The sequence below is a fragment of the Lepeophtheirus salmonis genome, chromosome 1 (assembly GCF_016086655.4).
Source record: "Lepeophtheirus salmonis chromosome 1, UVic_Lsal_1.4, whole genome shotgun sequence".
Taxonomy (NCBI): Eukaryota; Metazoa; Arthropoda; class Copepoda; order Siphonostomatoida; family Caligidae; genus Lepeophtheirus; species Lepeophtheirus salmonis.
This window is the reverse complement of record NC_052131.2, coordinates 208,620-236,171: the sequence shown is the minus strand read 5'-3', so window position 1 is coordinate 236,171 and position 27,552 is coordinate 208,620. Positions and strand designations below refer to the sequence as shown.

Genomic DNA, 27,552 nt, shown 5'->3' with positions numbered 1-27,552 from the left:
AGTCTCGGTTCGACTTTGTCGGTTCACGTTCTAGCGGTTCAAGAACCGTAACAGCTGGAATCGTTAGAACCACTAGACAGATAAAGGCACAACCTTGAATCTATGCCATATAACTCATATTATTCGATAGCTTTTGAACCGGGCAACCCTTATTTTTTAAGCATTTTTTGTTTTAAAATAATACGGTGGACTTTAACTTTATTTATTTTTATATATCTTAGGAGTAATTATCTCAAAAGGGATATCTTGTGATTTTAATCAAAAAAATGGATCAGTACAAATTATAACCAATATACTGCTGTAAAAATAATGTTGAGTGACAGGAGAATTGATTAGGTAGATATCAGATAAAAATAAATGTACATAATGATTTCTAGTTCTATACATAGATATAATATATAATAAACTTTTCTCATTTCATAAGAAATAAAGATCTAAGATATCTATCAAAAATAGAGACAAAACACAAATATATATATATCTACAAATATATTGAGGAATGACAAATATTTGAATTGAGACAACCAATTAGTTCAATTAATAGAAATGACGTGGCTTTTGACATGATCTCCACTGCGTCTTGGTATTACCAACGTAGCACCTAAGATGAAAATTTTATAACTTATAATAATGGAACATGATAAGCCTTTTATTTTATATTCTTATTAAAATTGGGTTATATTAAGATAGGATATTGATAGGATATTTAAAAATGTACTTAATTTCATCATTGGAATTCGTTGAGTAAGGCTGTAAGTAACTTTGATGCACAAGAATAGCTTATCATTTAATTTAAGGATTAATTAAAGTTATTGATTCGGAAGCGGCCTTTTGATTGTCGACTCCGACTGGACAAGATGTAAACTTTTTGGGATCAATGCATCCCTATAAGACACATTTGTTCTAATTTGTGTTCATTTCATGCATTTTGACGGCAATATATATCCCTTAGAGCCTATGCTGATGATACAAGGTGCGGCAAAGTACCACCTTCTTTTTTTATCTTTATTTTATGCTCTTGAGCTTTGATTGATGTGAATAATGAAAATCAGTTAATTGCTTCAATTTCTAATATATGTAACAAAAAAAAAAAAAAACCAACAACACAATTTTTACAATTCATTTTCATAATTTGAAATTTGCAAAATTATTTGAACGCAAATAATTCTACAGATAATGACGCTAGAGATCTCAAATTGATTCCATCAGATCCAGTATCATCCAAAAATTCCGAATTGGTACAATTTTTTTAAATCTAGAAATTTGATTTACAGGGAAACCAACATTTTTAGGCCTTTTTGAAATCGCCAATAACTAATTACTTTATCAATTAATCATTCACAATTATATGGTAGGCATTTTTGCTCATTTAATTAAACATTTTTTTATATACAATAACTATACCTCTAAAACTTCTTAATGAAAAGTTATTTAAAGAGAAACAAGAAATGAAATGACAACGGGGAACGTCACCTATCTGATATGATTTTTAAAGCTGGGTAAAATAAAACTTTAAATGTGTACTATTTTTATAAAAGAAAAAAATGCTTTCTAATTTATAAAACTTATTTATTTCTTTTTGGAAAAGGAAGTTGTTATACGACACTCTGTATACAATAATTGATTATTATAAAAAAGTGTTTTTTTTTGTTTTTTCATACCTTAAAACACTAATAATAAACTTATTTGGAGAATCCCTTAATCTAATTTTAAATCCATCATGGTTTAGTGATTTTTATATAAAAGGCGTAAGATCACGTTTATAAAATTTTGTTGGATTAGATAGTTAAATTTTGTGCTAACTTTTTACTACTTTTAAAATACCTCTGAAAGAAAGTATGGAATCTTTGTGCCAAAACGTAGCCCATTTACCCAAGATGAAATGATAAGAGCAGAAAAATCAAGAAGCTTTAAGATCAATACAATTCTATATCTTGAAATAAATGGTGCGAATGAAGATAAAGTGTAATTATAAGACTGGGTATTGAGTAAGGTATGACTTTACCATGGATACGAGTATCCGTCTTGAAAGGAACAATCACTGTCTGGCCTACATACATAGTCAATTCCACCAAGATCAGTTGAACAAAACCAAAAGCCAACAACAGGATCTCTTTGTGGAGTTTCTTGACAAATCAATCCGTTTACACTCCAAACGATATTATGGTTAGAATATGAGCTTTGATGCTCATTCTCCTCATATCGATGATGCTTTTCCTCTTGAGGTCTTTCAGAATGGTGGAGAAAAGGATGCTCAAGATACTCACCAGAACTAAAGCTTGGGTTTTGAATGCTATGTTGATGATTGTAGGCTTGTTGACCGTTCAAATGGTTTCCATGGTAGTTTTGTGTTTCTTGATTGTTTGCATAATAGTAACTGTCATTTCGTTGATTATGTAGAGTACTTAAATAGCTTCCATGATTGAAAGCCCCTTGATTAGGTTTTGAATAATAATAGTGGTCTTTGTCCACGTTATTATTATTATTACTATTAGTATTTGAGTGAGAGCTATTCTGATGCGAAGAGGAATGGAAGACGTTATGATTATATCCAGGAGCATTTGGACGCCATAACCCCACATGATCCTCTTTCTGATTTGAGGTATGATTGTTTTGAAAATGTTGAATAACTCCTTGGGAAGAAACATTATAGGTTGAAAAAAATGGATATTTAACATTTGAATTTGGATTGATATTTTGTTGGTGGTTGTGTGATTGGTGGTTTTGAAACTGATTTGGATAATAGCCCTGAGTTTGATGATGATTGTTTGAGTCATGATTTTGATACTGACTTCCATAGTAGCCCTGAGTTTGAGGACGATGTTTTGAATCATGATTTTGATACTGACTTCCATAGTAGCCCTGAGTTTGAGGATGATGTTTTGAATCATGATTTTGATACTGACTTCCATAGTAGCCCTGAGTTTGAGGATGATGTTTTGAATCATGATTTTGATACTGACTTCCATAGTAGCCCTGAGTTTTAGGATGATTGTTTGAGTCATCATTTTGATACTGATTTTCATAGTTGTCCTGATTCTGAAATTGGTTTGAATTATGATACTGATCACTATGGTGGCCTTGAGACTGTTGATTGTTTGAATTTTGATACTGATTACCATGGTAAATCTGAGACTGTTGATTGTCTGAAGAATGGTTTTGATGCTCATGGTGACTGGTTAGATAATGATTTTGATACTCAATGTTGTTCTGAAACTGGGTTTGGTGGTTATGATTATGGGCTGAAATTTACATAAATAATTAACATTTAGATGAGGCTAACTAAACACAAACCTATTGAACATCTTGAAGAAAGCTCCCATATTTCATAATAGCTGTTTTGCTTTAAATCCGTCTCCGGGTTTCTATCAAATAAGTCACTCAATTTACAATCCTTGTAAGGTAGTTTTTGTTCCTGTCTAAAAAGCAATGAGTATATATTTATTAAAATGCTTAAATATGACTCTCAATCATAGATACAGAAAAACATAGAAAATATAGGACGTGCAAAAAACTGAACCATTGACTTCATGCGACAAAAAGAGTATGTGCTTAAGGGATGCTCAATGAATGATGTTATATATTTGAATTTGAATGCAGCAATAACCCAAACAATCAGACCATTTGAGAATGTTTAGCAATATTAGACTGCAATTGGTGGATTTTATTACTAAGAGAAGAAAAAAAAAGGAAGTGTTTTGGAATGACTCATCAAGGCAGGACTAAACTGAGTATTACAATTATATCTATTAACCCTTTTACTCGCTGAATTTATAGCTAGGCATACTATTTTATATCTACTGTTGTTCGATTATGTTGAACTGTCAATGGAAACCCTTTTGACTCCTCTTATGTTTTTCTTTCTTTATACTCCCAACCTATATGAAAAGGCAGAGCAACGATTCTGTAATCGAAGGCACTCTATGGCACATTCCTCTTTACTACGGACAAATATAGTTTTAGTCACAACTCTTGGCCGTAGATCCATATTCACTCTAATGAATGGATCAAAGCAACTTAAGGGATATTTTTTATCTGAGGTTAAGTTATTTTGCTGCTGATCATGATTTAAGGTCTGAGAAAATGTGGAAGAGCTGGAGTCATCCTCAATACATTCCTGGGCTCCATCAATTTCAATGTCCTTTTTCGTTTCCTTCACTTTGTATACATTCCATTCCTATGTAAAAATATAGGATAAACAAGATTGATAGACTGATGGAGATCCTTCTTACTTGATCATAGAGCAAAATCCCTCCTCCAGATTCTTCTTCCCTTAGGACAGTTAGAAATTCACAGTTATTTCCAATCAAGCCCGAACGGAATGCAAAATATTTGCAATCACTATTTGAATTCAAACAAAGGGATTCACAATACTCTAATGAATCTGAGTTCATGGTTTTAACTTTATAAACAATTGGTCTTCTGGAATACAAACGATGACGCTTTTTGAAAAGTCTTGAGCACTCTGAAAAACGAAAATAATATAAAAAATATAGTGAAGGAAATGATGCTCTTAATATGTATATTACTCGGGGTTGAACACGTTTCAAAGACATATACATTCCTATGATCCTGATGCCTTCCCTTTCGATCTGTGTAATGTGCGCGATAGTCATTTTGGAATGGATTAAAGTTACTCAAGGTACAGGCCCCAGCAGATTCAAAATCAAAGGTCGTACAGGAATCACTTCTACGACATTGATTCAAGCAATCTTTAAAACTTGTGGTTTTGAGATTTTTTGAAACTCTTTGAAGTGGTCCAGAATGACTATGTTTCCTGTAGCAGAATTCTAAGATGGTTTGGAAACTTGATTAGGATTTAAAACATATACTTTTATTTCATAGCCTAACGTACTTCTTTCCTTTGTTTTCTCAGGGAAACATTTTTGAAAGACACCATCGAATCTTGGCTTCATCACTTGCCATCGATTTTCATGCACGACGTCTGAGGTATCTAAAGTTATTTCCTCAAGTCCAGACAATAGACAATTATTTGAATAATGGGGACTTATTTGAAATAATGGTCTGTAAATATATATTTTGATATCTCATGAATTTAAAGAAAGAAATATATGTAGCTTATTGCTTGACTCACATGTAGCTAAATGACTGGCAATTGCTATTGGACAAACAAGCCATTAGACAACTTTTAAGATCGGCTCTTCTTAATGACAAAAATATTCGATGCACACTATGTTTCAGATTGGTCTTGATGACATCAATACACTTTGAATCAATTGAATCTATAGGTATTCACAAGTTAATAATATTTTTAAATAATAGAAGATCTTAATTAATTAATTATGGATGTGTTTATGTGTACATATCACTTCTAAAGTGCTCATGGAATGATGGGAAATCCCTACATTTTTTCTTGATAAAACATATAATTAGAATTTTAAAGAGTCTCTGGGCTTAGAATAAATATAATTAAGTATTATTTAAACAAAAACATACTTTATAATATTGAACTAATTTACCTCTTGATTCTTTAAAAGGTGCAATGCATTGAGAGTCTTCAATTTTTCTATTGTATACATCCCATGAAGAATCTGGAACGATATTATCCTCTTGTTTCCAAGAATTGTGACCGTTGGGAGCTGATCCAGTTGAAAGAATGCAATTCGGAATAGTAAGGATTTTTGATGTTTCATCCTTTTTCTCATAGTGATAGCTGAAAGAGAGACAAATATGGTTTCCTGAACTTGATCTCTGACATTCAGAACGACATTCCTTTATATCTTTAACAGAGAGGGACTTTAGATAAATCCCATTGTTGGAGACGGAGACTCCATGACGATAACCAGCCTTTGTTAGTTCGAAACAAATATCTGAAATATTTGTTTAGTAAGTTGAAAAGAATTAAATGTTAAACTCACGTTCTTTATTATCAAGATAATCTGTTGAATTAGATTGTTTCCAATTTTCTTTTGTGGAGTTTCGACATTTTGGAAGCTGAACATAAACGTTCCAATTACTGTTTGGTACAAAGTCCTGGCTTCCCAAACTGTCATAAACAGACAATTCGCAATTCCTTTCTCTAAACTTGATTTCGTTGTACCTATGTGAGCATGATTTTGAATAAAAGGATATCAATTTCTTTATCATGAAAAGATGTTACTTGTAAGAAAAGTAAATGCATGAACTGTCTCGACGGCATAAATCACTGCAATCTTCAAAACTCTTCAATTCAGCCGAAGACTTGAGCACTGAGTCATGAAGACCAAAACCCCTGTTGAGTATCATTTCACAATCTTCATGACCGGAATAAATTTATGCATTATATACTCTTTTAATTGGATTTATCTCAAGTCTACCTGTATTCATATTTTCTTGACAATTGAGTGAGAACAGATACAAAACAGCAAAGTTTTTTCCTATCTCCTCCTCGTCTTTTTCTAATTCCAGGATATTTTTTTCGTTCAAAATGCAGTTGGGCTCTCCATAATTGGTTTTACTTCTAAACATAAAGTATTTGTTCAGATATAAACTCAAATGATTAACCTGTCCATAATTTCAAGGTCATATATACCTACATAAATGCAATGGTTTGGCAGGATTTGTGATGTTTACAAGCGTCAAAACAATCATTTAGGTTTCGAACACTTAATTTGTACTCGGATTCAAATGAAAATCCATACTTACTTCTTCTAAAGCAACCTATAATTCCAATTATGAGTACCTCAATATATTGAATAAACATATATGCTGATAAATCACCTTTTCTACCCTCAGCCTGATTATCTTCTCGGTATTTACTTTCTAAATGAGAACCACCTTTTTCGGAGCAAAGCTTATTCCCAACATCTAAAATTTCAAAGGCATTCCAATTATAGTCATTTTCGAAATCCGTGGGTTTTCCTGAATAAATCACTCCAGATAGAACACAGTTCTCAAGATTAGCTCTAAATGTAACGGTAGGAAAGCTAAAAGACCGACACCGAGAATCTTGATGACAAAGTACAGAGCAGGATGCGACATCCTTTGCATGAACGGATCCGTAAATAGTTGATCCATAGTGTTTTGACTGCGGACCTACTAAATTGAAACAATCTGCAAAAAAAAAAATGAAAGAGAATTGAGAAATGTTTTAATATTTATATGTACAAAAAAAAACTCACTGGATGAAGTAATTAGACTTGTTTTTTTGGTATAAAAGGATCCGTAGTTTTTACACAAAGGACTATTGCTTTCAACAGAAAACACTTCCCAATTACTGTCACCTTCACCATTATTTACTGTTGATACAAGATCCCGTTCCTTGATTTCATGAACATTACGATGACTCAAAAGACAATTTCGAGAGTATGAATCCCTACTATTCCTGTGATTCGTAAATTTTCCCCAAATATTAAGTCTTACAATAGTTGCTCAATTTTGTTATATGATATATTTTACCTAAAGCTAAAGGTCTTGCAGAACCCAGAATCTCGACATCTAATATAACACTGATTCAGTGACGCAACAGAGGCATAGTCCCTATAAGCATAGTGCTTGAATGCATTTTTAATTCCTTTATAGCATCGAGCTGAAATTTAATATTTTATCTTTAATTAAGGCGATTGAGATTGGAAATTCAATATTTACAATTAATATCTTTTAAAGATTGAAAGGGATTCTCATCTTCCTCAGAGTGTTCATTTGATATCTTTTGATTACACTCCCCATGCCGAGTCAGCACGTATATATCCGTGTAGGCTTCTTCTAGTAGCGCTAAAGATAGTCCAACCTTGTCTTCATAAGAGAGGTCCTCATCCGTCAATATGCAATTTGGTGAGGATGTAAGCTCAAGAACATCTTTGGGATATCTGACATATACAAAATTTTATTTATTACGTAGGGAAGGGTGGAGTCATATGGGTGTACATCTTAGTTTTGAGTTTGTAACTCTTCAGCTTCAAATATTATAATCTTTTTGCTTTAATAATTAAATGTTGCCCATATTAAACTGTATAAGTTTCATCAAATTTATATAATTAGTTCTATGTTTCATTAAATAAATATTTAAGCAAAAAATCACCCAAATTAAAGTTCTTGACACTTAAAGAAAAAATGAGTCAGAGCTTTTTATAAAAGCTCATTCAATATATCAAATCGTAAAGTTTCAGGAACTTAATGGATTTTGTTTCCTATCCAAATTATTTTACAATAAAAATCCCTTTTCTAACGTGGTGTTAAACGGGACTAAAATAAGTAAAATGAAATTAATCTATGGTGATCCCAAAAATGTAATTGTTTCAAGACCTTTACTCTTTTCAATCTCCTTACTAAATCCACATCCTATGTCCCCGATTTCATTTTTTTCTTCAAATAGATACATTGTATACTTCCATGATATAAAATAAAACACGGAAATTTTTCATATTATAAAATATCAATTATACAGTGTTTTTTTTTTTTTTTTAAATGGTCATTATCATAAAACGGTAAGCTTAAACATAATTAACTTATTTATTAAAATGTAAATATGAGTCTTTAGATGAAGATAAAGGTATCAACTTATGTAATTATGCTAGAAAAAGTCAGGTATACCCCATTGACCCCACCTGTGTGATAGGTATGATATGTAATTCTAACATTGAAAAATAAAATATTTTAAAAGTTCCACCAATTTATTAGGACAAACCTCCAAACGGTCATTTTACTTACCTAATTTATGACGTGGAGCTTACCTGAAAGAATATCCTCGACAGCGGAATTCTCCTTCAGAAATGCATAGCTTTTCACAATTAGAGAGAGACGCAGCAATTTTTGATGACTTTTGGAAGCGTTCTGGGAATCTTCGACTTCCAAATCTCAGTACAAAGCAGTCTAAGAGTAATATACATAATATTGTAAATGGTTCAAAAATATTTTATTAATTTTCGATTTAATTAAACACGGTCAAAATATCACATGTATATAGACAATCAAACCTTATAAATTAGATTGACTTATTATCTTTTACTGGACATGTAAACTTTTTACATTCTTTCTGGAGCGTCCAATAACTTTTTTTTGAATTCATAAATTCCCTAGTGTTTTTGAGTTAAGTCGATTTGAAAATCGACTTAAAATAAAAGTAAATTTAATAATAAAGAAAGATACAAATTATTTTTTTTTACTTAAAAAAAAAACAATAATCAAAATTAATTAATATTTTATTCTTAAGTTTTACTCATTTAAAAATATTAATCCCCTAATACTTACCATTATTTAATAATAAAACAATTAGAATACAATTAGATAAATTATTTTAAATTGTTTATACCATTTAAGTTAAAAATATATAGACTATTTTGAATTTGAAACAAGTGGGAAACATCCATACAAATATTAATTTTTCTATACGAAAAAATTCATAATATTGTTTTATAGACAGACTATTTACATCATACAATGCTTAAGAGAAAGAAAAAAAAGGTGTAAAAATGGTTGTGTTTAAGTTTAAAAATTAGTAGCATTTGACAAATATTTTCCGATATATTAGTATATTTTAGGTTGCATGATAAAGTAACAAAATTTAGTAGAAAATGATTAATGGTGGGTACTGGTTCCTGTTCACTTTGTGTAAATAATTATAATTCAAAAATCAATTTACAATAAGACAAAATTGAAAGTTCATCTGCAAATTACTTAAAAACAATGCAAACTAAGAATTATTCAATAATTTGACTCCTTTTTTATATTCTTTCTTTTACAACTGGAAAATGTTTTGATTGTTAAATATTGAAATATAATAACTGGCTGATTAACTGATTTAATCAAACTTAATGGTTAGATAAGTAATGACATCATATGAGTAAACATATGAATGTTTGAGTCATTGTTTACTAAAACATCTTCCACAATAAGAAATAATAAACAATTAAATTGTTTATCAAATTAGAATTTTTCCAAAAAAGAAACTAGCAAGCTAAATTTTTTCATTGTGTATACATAGTATTGATTGATTGCCTAGGAAAATACCTAATATGGACATTGGACAAAATAAAATATGAATGGATCAAATATATACTAAAACGGATGGCTTAACTAACTTAAAAATCAATTTTTGAGCATTTTATATTTTCATTATAACAAAAAAAATATTGATTTAGAAACTCAAGTATTACTTTATGTGTTTGAAAGTTATTTACAAAGTAATTACGCAGGTAGGGGTGGAAAAAAAGGCTTTGAATACTGTTCAGCACACGCTATAATGGGCCTACTTTATAAGGAGAAGGGGTTAAATAAATGTTCACCAAATGATAACATGAGGAAAAATACCAAGAACTTGGGAACACACTTATGAAAGTTGACAAAATTATATTACATAAAGCTCAAAAATAGCCGTGATTATAAGTGAATGTGTGTATATAGTACACAAACTATCATCATTAAGGGTCGTAGAGATAGAGTTTTGACTATGTTGAAGTGAAAAATTGTAATAGTTTTTTAAAAAAATTAAATATTAAATAACAGAAATATATATATATTTTTTGCCATAATTAGAAATACATTTTAATGATTACATAAATTAAATTAATGTTATAAAAAAAATGAAACCATCTCTTTTGAAGATAAAAAAAGATCATCCAATAACAAAATATTCTGTCAAAAATTATCAAATTTTTTGAAAGTTTTGTCAAAAGTAAATAGTGAGCCGGGGATCCAAATGCCCACCATTATTTCTGTTCTAGTGCTAAGGATTAATTTTTTTATCGGAAACGATGGACATGTGAGGCTATGTAGAAGGAGACTAAATTAGATAATAAAACTCTACATCTGGGTCTCAATTCGTTCATTTGATGACTCAACTTGTAGAAATGTTATAAGATTTGACTTGGATTTTCAGATCAATAAAAACTATTTAAGGGTTCTTAATTTTCCTCACCAACGTGCATTACTCATAGGACTATATATATCTATATGAAAATATAATGACTCAAAGGAAGTATTCTAGAATGGGAGGATGTTTAATGACTGGATACTAAAAATGTTTTATACATAATTTAATTATTTATCAACCTCAACTATTATTTTCCATATTTAAATATAAAAGTAGTATTAACATGTTCTTTGAAAAGCAAGTTCCAGATTGATGAACATTGTTGATAATAATATATTATTGTTAAACGTCTAAGAAAGGAAATGGATGATTATAGGGCCTAAGCAACAAAGGTTTTAGCGAAAGACGCAGAAGAATTTGACTCTTTTGACATCAAATATTTTATCACATAAATCATCAAATATTATTTAAAAAAAACTCATGTATGAAATAGAAAAACATATACATTTAAATATTTTATAACATGAAGAAATCAGTGATGCAGGTAAACTTGATTCTTTGTGTTATGTATAGGTAAATCTTGATGGGAAATTAAGTTTCACTTTAAAATATCGTTACTATTATTGTTTGTCATATACATAAAAAAGTAACTATTAGGTATAAAAAAACCTGTTTCATTTTATGGTTTCCTTTCTATTAAGGAGTAAACAATGAAATTTCTAAATCTTATTTTAAAATGCCAATTCATCCGCAAATGCCGTAAATGACGCTACATATTTGATAATTACGTACACATTAAAATCAAGTTTGATATTAAATAATCCTCTACATACTTCATCTTTTACTGAGAAAACAAAAAAATTAATATATCTTGCTTCACTGGAACAACAGATAACGGAAGGACCCTGTTTGTAGATTCACATGTATATATTAGGAGATTCCAATCAGTTTTATTGTATATATCTTTTCTTTTGTGTGATATAAAGAACGTTTTTCTTATAGCAAATGTTCTACCAAATGAATACATTCTAATGTGTAACTTTGATTTAATCAATTACTTTGATAATTATCTTCATATTTTACTTTTGACAATCTACATATAGACGACTTCCTTTAACAATCTAGTCGACATATAATACGAATTATCAAATCCCTAAAATAGGAGTGTCAAATTCATTTTAACTAAGGGCCACTTCTGCTTTATGGTTGCTCTCAAAAGTCAAGATATAACTGTAAAATAGACGAAATCCATATAAACAAATTAAATTGATTCGTGGGCCCAGAGAAGGAACGCTTTAATGCAAGGGGTAAACTGGACTAAAGTTCGGTAGCTTACCGAGTTTAGGGACTCACTAATGAGCAAAAAAATGTGGTTTTTTTTTGCTATTTACGAGATTGGTAGGTCCTACAAACCTTCCCAACCTGGGGCCTATCATTAGGCTGGCAATCATACCTTAAAAGATGGATTCTTCTAAAGTTATTTAAAATATGAGAGTTTAATAATAGCTCTCCTCAAAATCCCTTTAATAGAGAGGACTTCGTCTTAACTTTGAGTAGCTGAGAAGAACGATACTACTTTTAGGGATCAAAACAGTTGAGGTGCAGAGCGGGTCCATTACTTCCCCTCTGGAATAAATATTTTAATAGGCGTCAAAGGTTAGTGATTATTTTTTTCGAGATATATAAAAAACAAAACAGAGTTAAACTTTCTTTATTAAAGTAGTCAGACGCCTAGAGGCGATTAAATATATTTTAAAACGGGACATAATTTAGGTGCACCTAATTGAAAGAAGATCCAAAAATCCCCGAAATAGTATTCACATGGCCTCTCCTGTGAAAGTCGAGTCACTTTGTCACTGGATTTAGATCAAAGAAAACAAGAAATATTTTTTAAAAAATATCCCTTTTTAATGTAATTGTTTTGGTCTTGGTAATGCGAACAAGACCAAGATATTTAAGGATTGAAACAAAGGACAATTTCCATAATTGGGTCCCTACATAATTCATAGTGTTGATTATTACCCCAATTTATATCCTAAAAGTTATTAAAGTAAATAGTTCAGTAAAATAGATCAAAGATGTTTGAGGTTGAATCCATCAAAGTATTTTTAAAGATATTATTGTAGTATCAGAGTGGATGGCTTACCTTTTTTGAGGATTTGAGAGGTTTCATGAGGAGTACAAATGCTGAAGTGATCCAAAAGCAGAAGACTGATCATAAACTCAATAACGCTCCAGAATATTATATTTTTCATTTTCGTTTGATTACAAAAGTACCATTCAGTATGTGATGTTCCTATTGAAATGTGTTAAACGATGTAGAGATATGTCTTAATAAATTAATATGACGTTAAAATATGTATTTATTATATAGGCGCATAGAATTGTACAACGTTTCAGATAGGACGACAAAATACTTTGTGTGTAGATTTTCCAAATGTATCCAAATTTAAATACCCTCTCTCTATACATATATCTATATTAGGGTGGTTTGTTTTGCAACTTGCTTTGCATTTCCATTATATTTAGTGCCAAAATTTGGCATATACTATAATATACATTTTTTAGTTATTTTGCAAAACATAGTTTTGATAGGCATATATTTAATCTGTAAAAAGTATTTATTTTCTAAAATTGCCATATTGGGCAAAAAAAGAGAAAAAAAGCCTCATTTTATTCTCTCGTTTTGCTCCAAAAGTAGCTTAAGAAACAAACTAGAATTTAGGATATCAACATTTATTAATATAAAGTAAGGATTAATGTTGTATTTTAATCTTTTTTGACAAAGTCAAAAACGTTTGTCTCCTATCGAACTTTGAATTAGATGTACTACCTAAAGATGACATAGAAGGAAAATGAAATTTTGCATAGGTCCTTACCAAATCCCAACTTTTCCGAACTAGCCGTTACACAAATTCGAAAAAAGCAGAAAAACAAACCGCCCTAACGTACATACCTATGTATGTATAAGTACATATTCTTGTCAACAAGAAAGAAAAATCTCGTACCCTGTGGTTCATACATATCGAAGACTTTAATTAAAAGTAGGGTTGCGTGTCTGTATTTGCAACACATCCTTTGCACCAAATACTAGAAGACAAGGAAAGTGAGCAATTTTTAACTTTTTTTTTTTTCAAAAGATTGATTTACCTGGAATCTTTTTTTTTTGTTACAAGTACCTACATACTTACATTGTGCGCATCAGTGTGGGTGAAATATATTATTAAAAAATGATTTTCCTCCTTAAATGATGTTGTTAAGAATAATTGAATGAATTTTGGTTTGTAATTTAATCCTATGTACAAAAAAAAATATTACAAAATCTTTATTGGTATATATAAATGCATTTTATTTAACCTTGAATTTCATGCCTAGGTGACACATCTCTTACCCCTTACAACAGCTATATAGCATTACTTTATTTGCTAAATCTAAAAAAAAAACCGTTTCATCAATGTGTGGAAAAACCATATAACTATTAATTGAATAAACTATTTGGTAAGGGTTTAATAATTAATTTTGGCATTTGATCTAGAAGAGCAGTGAATTCTAGTGAAGTTTCCTCTCAAATAAAGCTTCTTTTTTTTTTAATTAAGATTTCAATGTCAACAGTATTTATGTTTAAAAATTTACACCTAAATCCTAAAAATGACGGATAAATCCCTTTTTTATACATAATAATTACCCATACCATAAAAAAACATTGAGAGATGGGATGAAAATTATTTAAAAAAAGGTTGGTTTAATCAAACTCATTGATCTTTATTTTCATACAAATTATATATTAACAGATTTTTTTATATGAATCACTTCATTAATTGGTCATAATAACTTTAGTTATTAACGGCAACTATAAATTTCACATGAAAACAAGTTTCTCCTGTCATGATCTGTTTTTGTCACAGTTTGATATCAATCTCATTATTTTACAATAAACTTTCATTAAAGTTTCTCAAATCATAAAGAAATATGAAAGAAGTATTAGGAAAGTGGTTAATGACTATGTAAGATTTGATTGTAAGATGGTATATAATATAATAATAAATTAAAGACATGATTTCAGAGATCCACCTGACAATACGGTTGCTTATCTATGTTTTGCCAGCTGTTGATTCATATGATATTGGTTCTTAAAAGTGTTCTTAATCCATATTCCACTCAAATCAAATTAAACATTATTATATTTTGAGAGGAGATGCGATACAGGGTGGACCAGGGGAGACATGACCCCCGCTTTTTGAGATTTACAATTATTATGTACTGGGTGTAGAAAAAGTACTGATACCTGCCTCTAAGTAGTCATTAAAATACTCATAATTGATCAGAATGATGTACTATATAGAACATTTTATTTTATAATATTTTTTGCTATAACAATGTACATTAATTATGAATCTGGCCACCATCAACATCAATGACAGCATCCAACTACCTCCGGGACCCCTTGCACACATTGCTAACGTAGTCATTTTTCTGATCCTCCGCTACTAGTTAACAGAGGTTTTCAGGGCATCAATATTCGGGTGGCGAAATTTGCAGGCCTTCTTCTCCATTTGCCACCAAATGAAATAACCCAGTAGGTTCATCTCTGGGTGCTGAGGGGTCAAAAGTTGTTGGACCAGAAGTGAATGTTAATACACATCTACTCTTGTACAATATTAGCATTATGGGTCGGAGTCCTGTATTGCTGAAATACGTACGTGGCCTTGTTTGACTTCTTCATGGTCTTGGGGATCTATGGACCACATTTTCCTTCAACACCATCAAGAAGTCGGCTGCGGGTAACCGGTATCCAACGGGAAACCAAATTGGAGACATTTTTTATCCAGTTGATGCCCCAACTCCCAACATCATCACCGAGGCCAGATGTCTGGTCTTGGTGACTGTCCGGATGCTGTTGTCAGCCTTACCAAAGCATACCATACAATCATTTTGCTTGTAATTGATGGGGTCAATTGTAAAGTTATTTTCATCAGAGAAAACATTACCCAGTTGCGGTTGTGCTTCAGATCATTCAAGAGTTGTTCACATCGCTGAAGACATAGTTCTTATTGACGTTGGGACAGGAGTGGCCTCTTAATTCTTCTAAGCGACCTTCCTCCAGCTAAGTGAGATTTTGAATGAGTTTTTCAGTATGTTACAAAATTCAATATAACTATCTTGATTATTTTAATATGTAATTAATATTTTAGAGGCAGGAAAATTAAGACTTATTTAAATATTTTTCATATCCAATAAAGCAAATGAAAAAAATATTAGCTGCCAGATAGGATCCTTCATTTTACAGGATTTTTGTATGATAAGACACATTTTTTAAGAACTGGTTTCAAGATCCCTTAATAAATATTTCATCTTTCGAATGCTGGGATGTTTTTTTATCATCTTATATTACCTTATATTTTATCTATATAATTCATTTCACTTCGAAATATGGCTTCGAATCAAAGTTATAATCTAAAGTCCTAAAAGAAAGGTCCTAAAGATCAAATCTTTCAAGTTTAAAGGTTTAAATGTTTATTTTCTTGTTCTATGGCTCAAATAGCAATAATAAGTGTGAGTTTTACGAGGTGGACATTCAAAGACCTTAATTTTGTTTCATAGGGTTATACCTTCTTTAGTAGTAAAGCAAAGTTTATCGATCTGTCTGTTTCACTGCTTGATTGTCAGAAAATAACTCAATTTAACAGCGAAAAAGAAAGAAAGACTAAAGTATTTATAATATACTAATAAATAATACTGCATGTGAAATGTAATTGCGTTAAACAACAAGCCTGTGTAGGTTACGCACAGCCAGTGTACGTTCTAGAGACTAAAATATTCATTGCCGCATAAGTAAAGCTGGGCTGCACGGTTAGATAAATTACTGTTTTGAGATTAGAAAAGGAAAAACGGTGGTTGATTTTTATCTTTATTCTGATTTATTCATTTATGATCAAAACATTGTTGTGATCATATCTCCCTCCAATAAAGAATGCATAGCTTGCCGTGTACCTTTGTAAATTATAATTAATATTATTAGTGAAATCTCTAAACAAATTATCTCTACCTTTGGATTGAAATTAATGGAGTCCACCAAATTTAGGGCTACCTACCGGATAACAGCCAAATATTATGCCAAATATGTCGATGTAAGTACACTTGTAGCCCTCCGTCCTGAGTCAAACAACACTTAATGTCCTCGTCCCACAAAAAGAATATGAACGCATACGAACAAAATCTGACCCATTATGATTCTGGCAGCTCTAACTTTAACACCGATCTCTTAAAGATACTCGTTTTATGTAATATGTAATTTTTCGCCGTAGAAAACCCAGATTTTTCCAAATTTATGGAGAAATATGCCTATAGAACCGTCCCAAGTAGAAGGACTATACATAGATTAAGGAAGGTTGTTAGTAAGGATGTAATTCCCAAAATTAAAGGGGAAATTGAAGATAACAGTATTTTGATAGCTGTTGATGAGACTAAAGACAATCAATGACAGCTATATCGATGGGTCCTTTGGATGGCCGTTTCTTGGTTTTTACTTATCTAATAAACATGATGGATATAAAAGTTGTTAATACTATTAAAATTGAAATTTTGTCGTTCAGAGTATTCAACAAACTATTGGTATGGACTTTGATGAAAATAAGTTTAAAGTTTTCATTATAGATGGAGTGTCCCATTGGAAACAAGCGGGCGAAGACCTCAAAAGAAGCTACTCCAAATTGAAAACTACTTGTGTAGCTCATGGACTCCATAACGTGGCTGAACTTGCACGTAAAGAATTCCCAAACACAAGCGAGCTTATTTCATAAGTAAAAAAAAGATATTGAAGGCAATCATTAGGAAGACACCAAGAGTATATTGGGCTCTTAAACATTATGACGTCATGACAGTCGGAAATTAATTCATCCTTTGAAAGAAAATTCGAGTAATATTCTATTTTATATCTCAAACTCTGAGTTATTAGTCATTCTGGATAAGACCCATTCGGCTATCGGTCATAGTGGAAGAGACAGAATATTGAAAGAACTTGCTCAAAAATACAAGAAGAGTACATGTTATGATGTTGAACTATTTCTTCAACTATGTGAGACATCCCAGAATAAACAAAAATGTGCCAAAAGAGGTATTGTAGTTAAACCCATTGAGCCTTCTGAGTTCAACCCTCGCTATCAAGTCAATCAAATCGATTTTCACAAGAAGTGCGGACAGTTTCCTCGAAGCAATCCTTTTGAAGAAGTCAAAGTTGGTGGTGTTAACATTTTATGCAATGCTTGCATCAAGGGCATCAATAATAAAATGGAATCAAAAAGGAACCTCGAGGTTCAGGCACAAAAAATGAAAAGAAAGTATGGGAAAAAAAATCCTCCTGCACCTTCGAATACAACGGTTCGAGTTCCAATACCCGACGTATACACAGGCTGTAGTTAATCGCATAACCTTATATCTTTTGGAATGAACGTTGTCGCCGAAAATCTATCGTTTTGGCATAACATTGCAATTTGCATTATACAAACCACGTTAGCATAATTAATAATTACAAGATTGAACTTGTCCAATAATTATTAAAGTTTGAACTTGTCCAATAATTGTTACAAATTTGAATTTGTCCAATTTTCCCCTTTTGTCTATTAGCGCCAAAAGAGAGAAAGAGTTCTAACTTGGCGTGCTACAAAAAGAGTTCTTCACTATGAATAATCATCCCTTTTTTCAGGCAATGCTATTTTGTTGCTATTGTCAGGAAGATCTGCATGTGCTAAACCATCAGTGCTTTATCCATCGAAATGGATGAGAGCTTGCATTGGCCTTAAGAAATGCACCTTCTGTTCGGCTACATTGAATGAGAAACATAGAGGGGGATGCTTGGGATCATGCCCTTGGAATGGGGATCGTCAAAACGTCGTTGTATGCGATTAAAATTCCTATAGGAAAACAACGAATCACAAAGAATTTCTTCGGAAAAGGAGGGTTGGGAGAAGTAGCAGAGCTAAACGTCCTGAAATGACCCATGTCCTTCATGAGCTTCTAAAATCTCCATAAGATACTAATTATCACCTAAAAACTTTTATTACACCTCGAGAAGGAAAAAATCCTCCAAAAGATAAAGAAAACTATAAAAATATTAATCGTAGAAATAAAAATTCACGTAAAACTTATATAAACGACTCTTATTTTTTGTTCCATGTAAAACATTGCAATCTAATTATTACAATGAAAGTGTGGATAATATGTTAAGAGTTAGTAACAATAATTTTAACAATTAACCTCAGAAAAATTATGATTCATTTACCATGTCAAACCCTGTTACCGGGGATGGTTTAAAACCTGCATTTTTCAATAATAATCTTAATCTTTTAAAAGGTGGGAATGTATCGGAGAAGTCCCATCATACTCTGAATAAGAGTTATGAAATTAATATCAGTAACATAAATGCTTTGGGGAAAATAGATAATACAAAAAACTTGCCTCTTAAAAGAGCTCTAGAAGTGATGTAATTTAATTGTAGTAAAATATCTGACAATATCCCTAAATACAAAGCATTCTCTGCTACTTTATGTTGTTGGGTTATTCATCCCGTAAATGGGAAATCATGTAAGGTTCGAATTTTACTTGATTCAGGAGCAAACCTATCAATGATTGAATCTTATACAGGAAAATCTCTAGGATTAACAGGAAATAATCAATCAATATCAATATTACTGTTGCAGGGGGAGCAATAAATTCATATAAAGAAAAGCAAGTTGTTCTTGAATTAGCAAATTTACTTGTACTGCACCCATTGTCGCTATTACTTGTGAACGAATGAGTAATTCCTAAGAAACGGGATTCACTAAAGACATTAAGTTCACAGATGAGTTACCTAGTACAGGAACCATAGATTTTCAAATGTTTACTTCAGAACCTTATTATTCCACAATAATGATTCAGGAACAAATGATGACTTTGCTACCTTCAGGAGAAACTGACATGACATTTCTTGTTACTAAGTTGACTATCTTAGGATTGGTCCTTAGTGGAGCAGATGGTACTTCAGAAGGAATTACCATCGATAATAAGGCTTCCTTGTATTCTGGAATTATTACTCAAATTAAAGAGTATGAAGACTTTGATCTTGATACTATTTATCGTTCTCTCGAGTTTAACTTAACTAAGATTTGGAATGGGGAGAATGTGGGTATTAATCCTAAAGAACCAATGACTACAGAACTTACCTCATTGGAGCTCCAGGCTGATTCGCATATGCAAAGAACTGCAGTCTTCGATACATCTAGGAGTGTTATGTATTTCATATTTCCTTTCTTGTTCTTATTTTCTTGTATGTTCTTTAGTGTATTAAAGTACTGTGTTTTACGTAGTATAAATAGTCTCGTATTGTGTAAATAAATAGAGTATGGATTTGTATTATAAAGAATACATATGATCTTATAAACAGTGTTCCTCCACGTCATTCCTTCACTTCATTTATCTCGGTCATCCTGGATCTCTCCTAATATAAATAAGATTGTGTCTCTCCCTCGTCAAGACGCAACAAGGAGTGAGTCGTTCATAAAAATGCCGTGGATTGATGATGATCCTAATGGTAGAGCTCTATTTGATAACTACAGTAGAGCCATTGCAGTCATGCATCGAGTTGACGATAAGGTCAAACATGAACATATGAACTTAGTTGAAGAGGTTTACCAGAAGTTTGTTGATTTTGATTATGCCGAGGAAGTTCCTTGTAACGAAAGAATTACAATTCATCCCCGCTATGTCCTGACATCAAGACCTGTCTTTCGTCTTGATAAGGGCTCTACAAAACGTAGGATCGTGGTAAATACATCCTTAACTGATGTCAAAGATAAGACTAAACCATTTAATAAGCTACTAATGCCAGGTAAGAATATGCTTCCACAAATAATGGAACTTATTCTAAAGGTTAAAAGCAAGAAGTATTTTGTCACTGTAGATATTAAAAAGATGTTCTTATGGATAAATCTTGTTGAACCTCTTGATAAAGATATGTTCCGTTTTATTTGCGGAAGGCCTGGAGATCAACCCCGGCTATTGAAGTTCATGGTCGTTTTGTGTTGTGATTAGTTTCAGCCCCATTTATTTGTATGTAGTGTCTTAAAGAAACTGCCGAGAAGGTATCAAATAAATACCCATTAGCTTCAGAAGTTATAGATAAAATGCCAACATGAACGATATAGACATTGCCCAGGATACTCCGGAAGAAACTATCCAAACTACTTTAGAGATATTAAATATTCTGGAAGGGGGAGGATTTTATGGCCATAAGATGGTATCTTTACATACAGAAATTCTTTGAATCAGAACGAATTGCTCCTCCACGAGGTGAGATTTCAGTTCTTGGTTTAAAGTTGGACACATGTACAGATAAATTTAAATTTGATCTTGTAAACAAATTTGAAAAATTTAATCCTGATAGTGCTTCATTATCAAGAAGGGATATTGTATCTCTAGCTAATCAAGTCACAAAAGGAGATGTCTCACCATTTATAATGTAATTTAAACTTATTCTTCCTTTATTATGGGGACAAAAACCTTAAGTCTAAAGACATCAAACTTGCTAAAGAGGCTGTTAAGGTCTTCTCCAAATGGGTTGAAAAGATCCCTTTGATGAAAGATCTCTATTTCCCACGTTATAACGGGGGGAGCATCAAGGTTCTTGCAGTCTTCGGGATGCCTCCAAAGTAGGAATGGGTGTGGCTGCCAATCTCGTTGTAGAAACTGAGGAAGGCAAAAAACTGAGTCAACTTATTGACTCAAAAAGCTTACTAATTCCAAAAACTCTCCGTGAGAAAAGTAAGCCTGAACAAATGTTGACGATTACTCGAGCAGAACTTGTTCCTCTAACTATAGCTGTGACTAAGGTAAATTATATTCAGCACTTTAGGCAATGGTCTAATCATATAAAAGTCATATTTACCGACTCCCTATTAAATCTGCAGCGGATACAAAGAGGTAAAGGATGTTGTAAGCCATGGGAAGAACGCAGAGTTGGCAAAGTACTTGACAATCTCTTTGGTGCCCAAGTAAGGTTTTGTCCCGGAGTCGAGCCCTCAATCCAGCAGATTTGCCTAGTAGAGGGTGCTATATGAATGAGCTTACTGGAAGAATAGAGTTTTGGAAACACAGCCCAAGGCTTCTCTTGGAATGCCGTGATAAATGGTCAAAACAGCCACAACCAAATGAAGTCTCTAATAACTAATCTAAAATTAATGGGTCTGATCTGGCGATATATTTTAATCAGATCAGGGTCATGGCCTCTGAAAGTCATAAAGCTATTGTTTATAAAGCACTAACCCGGTCTACTTCGATTATAGATTAACTTATTCGACGATATTCTAAGTTATTTATAATTAAATGATGAGTGCTTATCTGAATAAGGAGATGGGTTGTAAAGAGTCTATTCAATCCCTAAACGTATCTAGGGAAGAACCGGAATGGGCAGAAACTCTTTTAATTACATTCGAACAAGAAACCAAGCTTGTGAACAAAATATAAATCTTTAAAAACAACTGCTCTGTCTCTGCAAAACGTAAGATTTTCCCAGGATCACCTTTCAGGAATCTCCATTTTTCTTACGACAAAGAATCAGAAGTCATTAGATTTCAGAGCCAATTACACGTGTCTTCCACTATTAATTTTGACAATACTAATCCTACAATTATAACTTTGTTCTTTGGCTGAGAGACTCGTACTTTATACACATCAGCACCTCTTTCATTGTTCACAGAAACACGTTTTCAATACGCTTAAATCTCGGTATTGGTTCATAAGTAAGTATGGATATGTCAAATCTTTAGTTAGGAAGTTATACAAAGTTCTTAGGTGTCGATATGTAAAGTTTGAGTCCTCAAGAATGGCTCCTTTACCTACTATAAGAATGGATAATCCAAGTCCATGGCGAAATGTAGGAATTGACTATCTGATTTCATTACAATGTATGATGAAGCATATGTAAATTGTTCTCCGCATCCACCAACGTTCAACGTATGTATGGCTTCATTTACATACCTACATACAAGAGCTATCCACGTCGAGATAATTGAATTTTGTTGCACACGAGAGTTTCTACAAACTCTCAGAAGATTCGTTGGCCGATATGGCAAACCAGCAATTATAATGCTTGTCATTTCGTAGCCACAAATAAGCAACTACAAACACTTAAAATCTGGACTTGGACCAATGAAGTCACAGAACGTATGGTGGCTATCTTCAAAAATCAATTAAAAATGCTTATTCAGAAGAATAAATTACCCATTAAAGAGCTCCAATGTTGTTAATTAATTGGGCCCATAAATTATCGCCCCTATGAACAACTCTAGATGGAGAACAAAGTATATCTCCGAACATGCTACTGTATGGCAGAAATCTCAACGTTATTATCACACCTTCAGATAAGGTGATGGAAAATGTTCCGTGTTCTGACATGTGGATCACTAGAAAAAGGAATACTTACAACAATTAAGTATCCCTTCAAAGTTGATTAAACAATCTATTCTCCAAAAAAAATCCTACAAGGGGATGTTGTTCTACTTAAACTAGACACCCTAGATAAAAATCAATGGCGAATTGGAAAAGTCGTCGAAATCCACAGCAGTAACCAAGGTGTTGCTTCAAACATCTCAATAAAACTACCTATGTCAGACACGGTTATGATAAGATCCGTTGGGGAAGTAGCTTTACTTTAGTATTCGCAATTTCCCATCGAGATGGGCAATAATAGTAAAGACTTGGATGTGTTGGAAGTGGACGGCGGATGTTGAAGGTCACCCAAACAAAGGGATTGATCACTCCTGAGGGAGGGACCGACCGATCTTCGGTCGTAGGTAAACCCGTCCAGGACTCTGATGAAGGAGAAACCAATGACCCAGGCAAGGAAGTAATAACTGCAACCATTGAGTCTGTTCTCATTCCACCTTAGCGCTTAGAGGATGCTGAGCAGTACTCTACTGGCTTATCTGAGGAGCTTCCAAAGAAAGACTGTCTTAACAGTGAAAGACTTTAAGGGTAGGAAGGAAAATGCACCACCCAGGTTATTATAAAATCCTTAGTAAAGTAAAATTCTGAAAAGGTTTTTTTTTTTCAATACCATGAGTATTTTTTCGTCATATATATAGAATCCAAAATCTAATAAATACCCATGAACTAGCTTCGAAAGGAAGTTGGGCCACATTTTTCCTCACAGGTTTAGCCCGTTCTTTTCCCTCAAAGAGGTTTGTATTGCATAAATCGTTTTCCGTGAACAGCGTTACAAGGATAAATGTAAACCTTCTGACCAGAGGTTTTATATGGAATTTAAAATCTCATGGAATCCAAACTCTCTGAACGTGAGTACGGCTGAATGAATTTCAACCGCGGTTGAGACTCGGGATGCTGGAAGCTACACGGACGAACAGGCGTTCCCCATTAACATATGCTCCAGTTTTCTGGGCTATAAGTTTTATCTGAAGTCTGAAGTTTTTCACCTTAGCCAGGAGACTCCTTAGCAGAATATGACTTCGGTCTGTTTCAACAAGGATGACAAGGTTTTGAGGATCAACCATCTGGTTTGAGATATATTTCGAATTTTTTCCCATGTAGGGGGAGGGGGGGGGGAAGTATATATAAAGCCTAACGAATGGACAACGTGATTGGTCCAATTAAAGAAATGATACATCATTTCTCCTTTGGGTAACGGTGCGCATGTTAACTCAACAACCTCTAGGGATCCACATATTCCCTAATATGAATTTGTCTTTCATTATGAGACCTTTATATCTCTTAAGATATTTTAACGTCTCATAGGGGGAGTGACGTTGCAAATCTATCATTTTAGCATGATATTGCAATTTGCATTATACAAACCACGTTAGCATGATTAATAATTACAAGTTTGAACTTGTCGAATAATTATTGCAAGTTTGAAGTTGTCCAATTTTCTCCTTTTGTCTATTACCGCTAAAAGAAAGAAAGAGTTCTAACTTGGCGCTATTAATGCACACCACAAAAGGCGTTCTACACTGTGGATAATTATCCCTTTTCCCAGTATTGTCAGCTTAGCTGATTTACAACTAGATCTAGCTGATTTTTGAATTGTCTAGCTGGAAAAAATATGATATAGCTGATGGCTGTAAATCCTAGCTGATTTTTGAAATAAGTTAGTCGATTTTCGTCTAATTTTTAAGTCTACAGATAACTAAAAAAGACGTTTCTGCATTAATGTATATTCTTTGTGTATATCATTTAGCACAGTTGGCTGTTTCGCACGTACATTCTGATACAATGGCCAGGAATCTAGAATTTCTGGTTAGGGAAACCTATAACTGGGTTTCTAGATCTTCCTCAAGACAGCAGGCTTAAGTGTTAATTTATTGAAACTAATAAATGATGGACATGAATCTCTGAAATTGTGCAAGCTAGCCATACAAGATGGTTATCTATAGCTTCTACTTTACAAAGAGTGTGGAATTCTTGGTTGGAGATATTAAAATCATTGGATATACCTTCAGAGGACATATCCAAAAATAGAAATCCAATGGTCTAATATAACCTTTGTCAAAAGGCTAGAAACAAAAGACACAGTAACATTTTGGTTGCCTAATCTAGATCCTTTTGCTTGCCCTAATTACACCAGAAATCACGTATCTAAATCCCATTAATATCAATTCCATATAGGTATGAGGTGGAGTTTTTGATGTATGGTTTATATCAGGAATGGGTAACTGGCGGCCTGTGACCGCATACGCCCTTCATCATAGCTCAGTGGGAAACGCAAATAGATCAATAATAGTTATTAAAAAAATAATCAATTATACTATTGGCCGATAGAGGGCGCCATACGCCAACAATGTGACAGCATCTTTGGACCCTTACATTTATATGAGCAGTTTTTCCACCATGAACCATATAAAATCCAAAGAGAGAAAGAGAATCACGGATGATATTCTGTTTCATTTCATGCACATTGGTAACACAAAAATTGACATCCAATCCATTATGAGCCAGCAGGTTAATATTTTTTAGTACAGTTGATTATTTACCCATACTTATTTAACATACCATCAAAAGTGTAATTTATATAATAATTCGATTTATCACTTTCTAGTAATATACTGACCCGGGTAACATGATTATCATTACGTTTCGATTTCTCATCGTAGATCATATATTTTTCGCGACTTTATTGGAAGAAAAGGAAGAAATCCCAATGTTAATAGATCTATAATACAGAAATCTGTAAGTTTTTCCTGAGGTTCGTGAAGTAAATCAAGTATTCCTGATATAAATTTTTTTAGCTATTTTTATATTCTCTATTTTTTTAATGTAATTTAAGATATTTCTAGTCAGAAACACGTCATATTCTACCCTCCAGAATGATAACATAATAGACGTGTGAGTAGAGTTGCAAAGGTGTGAAAAATATTCCAAATTTCCATTAAAACTACACTTTAGGAATTTTGAAATGAGTAGGTTATGTGATTTTGAAATGTTGCGTATACATTTTGATTATTTATTGTACATACTCCAATAATATTGAGTTTGTAAGACCCCTTCGACCTCCCTTTCCCCATCACAAATATATATTAATAATCATAACTCCAGAAAAAGTTTAATTATCTTACTACAGTAATTATTAATATAACTTCAGCCGGATAATTCTTTGCTTTTTTGATGCTGCCTCTGATCAAACACGATAGAAGCTGCGCCAGAGATGAGGAAGAGTCTTCACAGGGGCACACGTAATATTAGTGGGCTATCAAGGTATAATGAGGCTAATACTCTAAGGCCAAGACTAAAACTGCCCACTTCTTTATTTTTATTATCTTTATTTCTTTAAGAATCTATTTGAGATAATTTCCCTTTACATGACTCTACAATGATAATTTTTTTATTCATCAAGGATAAGAGCAATTTATCTCAACATGAAAAAAGTAATTTCTATATAAATTCTAAATATGTTCAAATTCTGTTCGTATTTGAGATTGAGAATAACAGGCAGACTACAAGAAATATAAAGGAGGCAATAATGAAGTACATTCAATCGTATCAACCGGATAATATTTCCCACTTGCTATTTTTAAATAGGATGAACGGTAGTGCTGTGCCCATTGGTAACGATTAGTTCTTTAGAACGACTCTCTTTAGTTAACATACTGAATCGACACCGATACTTGATGATTCGTTAGTTTATAACGTAATTTTCTCATAGATAGAATATATAACTCAACCTCATTTAAAAATTTATATCCATTTTTACATTTTTGTTAAGTTATTATGAAACATGAATATATTCAAGTGAAGAAGCATAAAGTCACCCCCTCAGTAACTGAACTGTTTTAAAAAGAGAACTGATTCACTATAAGAACTGATTCTCCAAAAGAACTTATCATTAAAAGAATTGAATCCTTTACAGATTATTCCTATTCGTACATTGCAGTTCACTTTGAGGACACCCAATTTCGAATTAGTTAGAGCTAGACTTTCTTATATGATAATGCCTCTTCAGATCCAGTTTTAGAAGTTCGTGCTTTTGTAGCAAAATCTTGATAATCAAGAACTCTGGACCCCATGAGTTTAGTGGCAAAATCGAGGAATTATTTATCTAAGATTTTGTAAATTATTGAAGAATAATGCTACATTTGTCCCATCGGAACGTGTCTTCAGCAAGACAGGACAAATAATCTCTGAACACAAAAATTGTTTAAGTCCAACTCAAGTCAGCCAGCTTGCATTCCTTAATATTAATTTGGATTAAATGCAGTTCGAATCGAATAAATACTGCAATTGTAGTAAACAATGATCCACAATATTTATTTCATGTA

The 27,552-nt window shown here is 32.4% G+C and overlaps 1 protein-coding gene across 3 annotated transcripts; it reads right to left on the bottom strand.

Moving 5' to 3' along the window:
- Positions 1 to 186: 186 nt before the first annotated feature.
- LOC121131931 (uncharacterized) lies at positions 187 to 13,191 on the bottom strand. Of its 3 annotated transcripts, none has more exons than XM_040727333.2 (19): positions 12,897 to 13,191; positions 8,673 to 8,811; positions 7,588 to 7,808; positions 7,399 to 7,528; positions 7,122 to 7,324; positions 6,721 to 7,053; positions 6,537 to 6,660; positions 6,318 to 6,460; positions 6,122 to 6,254; positions 5,880 to 6,061; positions 5,481 to 5,831; positions 5,096 to 5,243; positions 4,856 to 5,025; positions 4,530 to 4,790; positions 4,233 to 4,465; positions 3,879 to 4,177; positions 3,295 to 3,419; positions 2,006 to 3,242; positions 187 to 601 (listed from the first exon to the last, which is right to left on the bottom strand). In XM_040727333.2, exons 1-19 carry the CDS (start codon positions 13,003 to 13,005, stop codon positions 538 to 540), a joined length of 4,605 nt encoding a protein of 1,534 aa, XP_040583267.1. In that variant the 5' UTR covers positions 13,006 to 13,191; the 3' UTR covers positions 187 to 537. The 3 variants fall into 3 exon arrangements, with proteins under 3 accessions (XP_040583267.1, XP_040583276.1, XP_071742711.1); XM_040727342.2 differs by having other exon boundaries at positions 6,318 to 6,457; positions 12,897 to 13,176; XM_071886610.1 differs by lacking the exon at positions 187 to 601 and adding an exon at positions 1,846 to 1,933.
- Positions 13,192 to 27,552: the final 14,361 nt, after the last annotated feature.

Bases quoted from the DNA above. Each gene is read 5' to 3' on its own strand.
- LOC121131931 (XM_040727333.2), bottom strand. From the start codon at position 13,005: ATGAAAAATATAATATTCTGGAGCGTTATTGAGTTTATGATCAGTCTT. The intron at 5,026-5,095 runs GTGAGTCAAGCA...ATATATTTACAG, and splicing joins TGCCAGTCATTTAGCTACAT to ACCATTATTTCAAATAAGTC. The intron at 4,791-4,855 runs GTACGTTAGGCT...AAACCATCTTAG, and splicing joins TGAGAAAACAAAGGAAAGAA to AATTCTGCTACAGGAAACAT.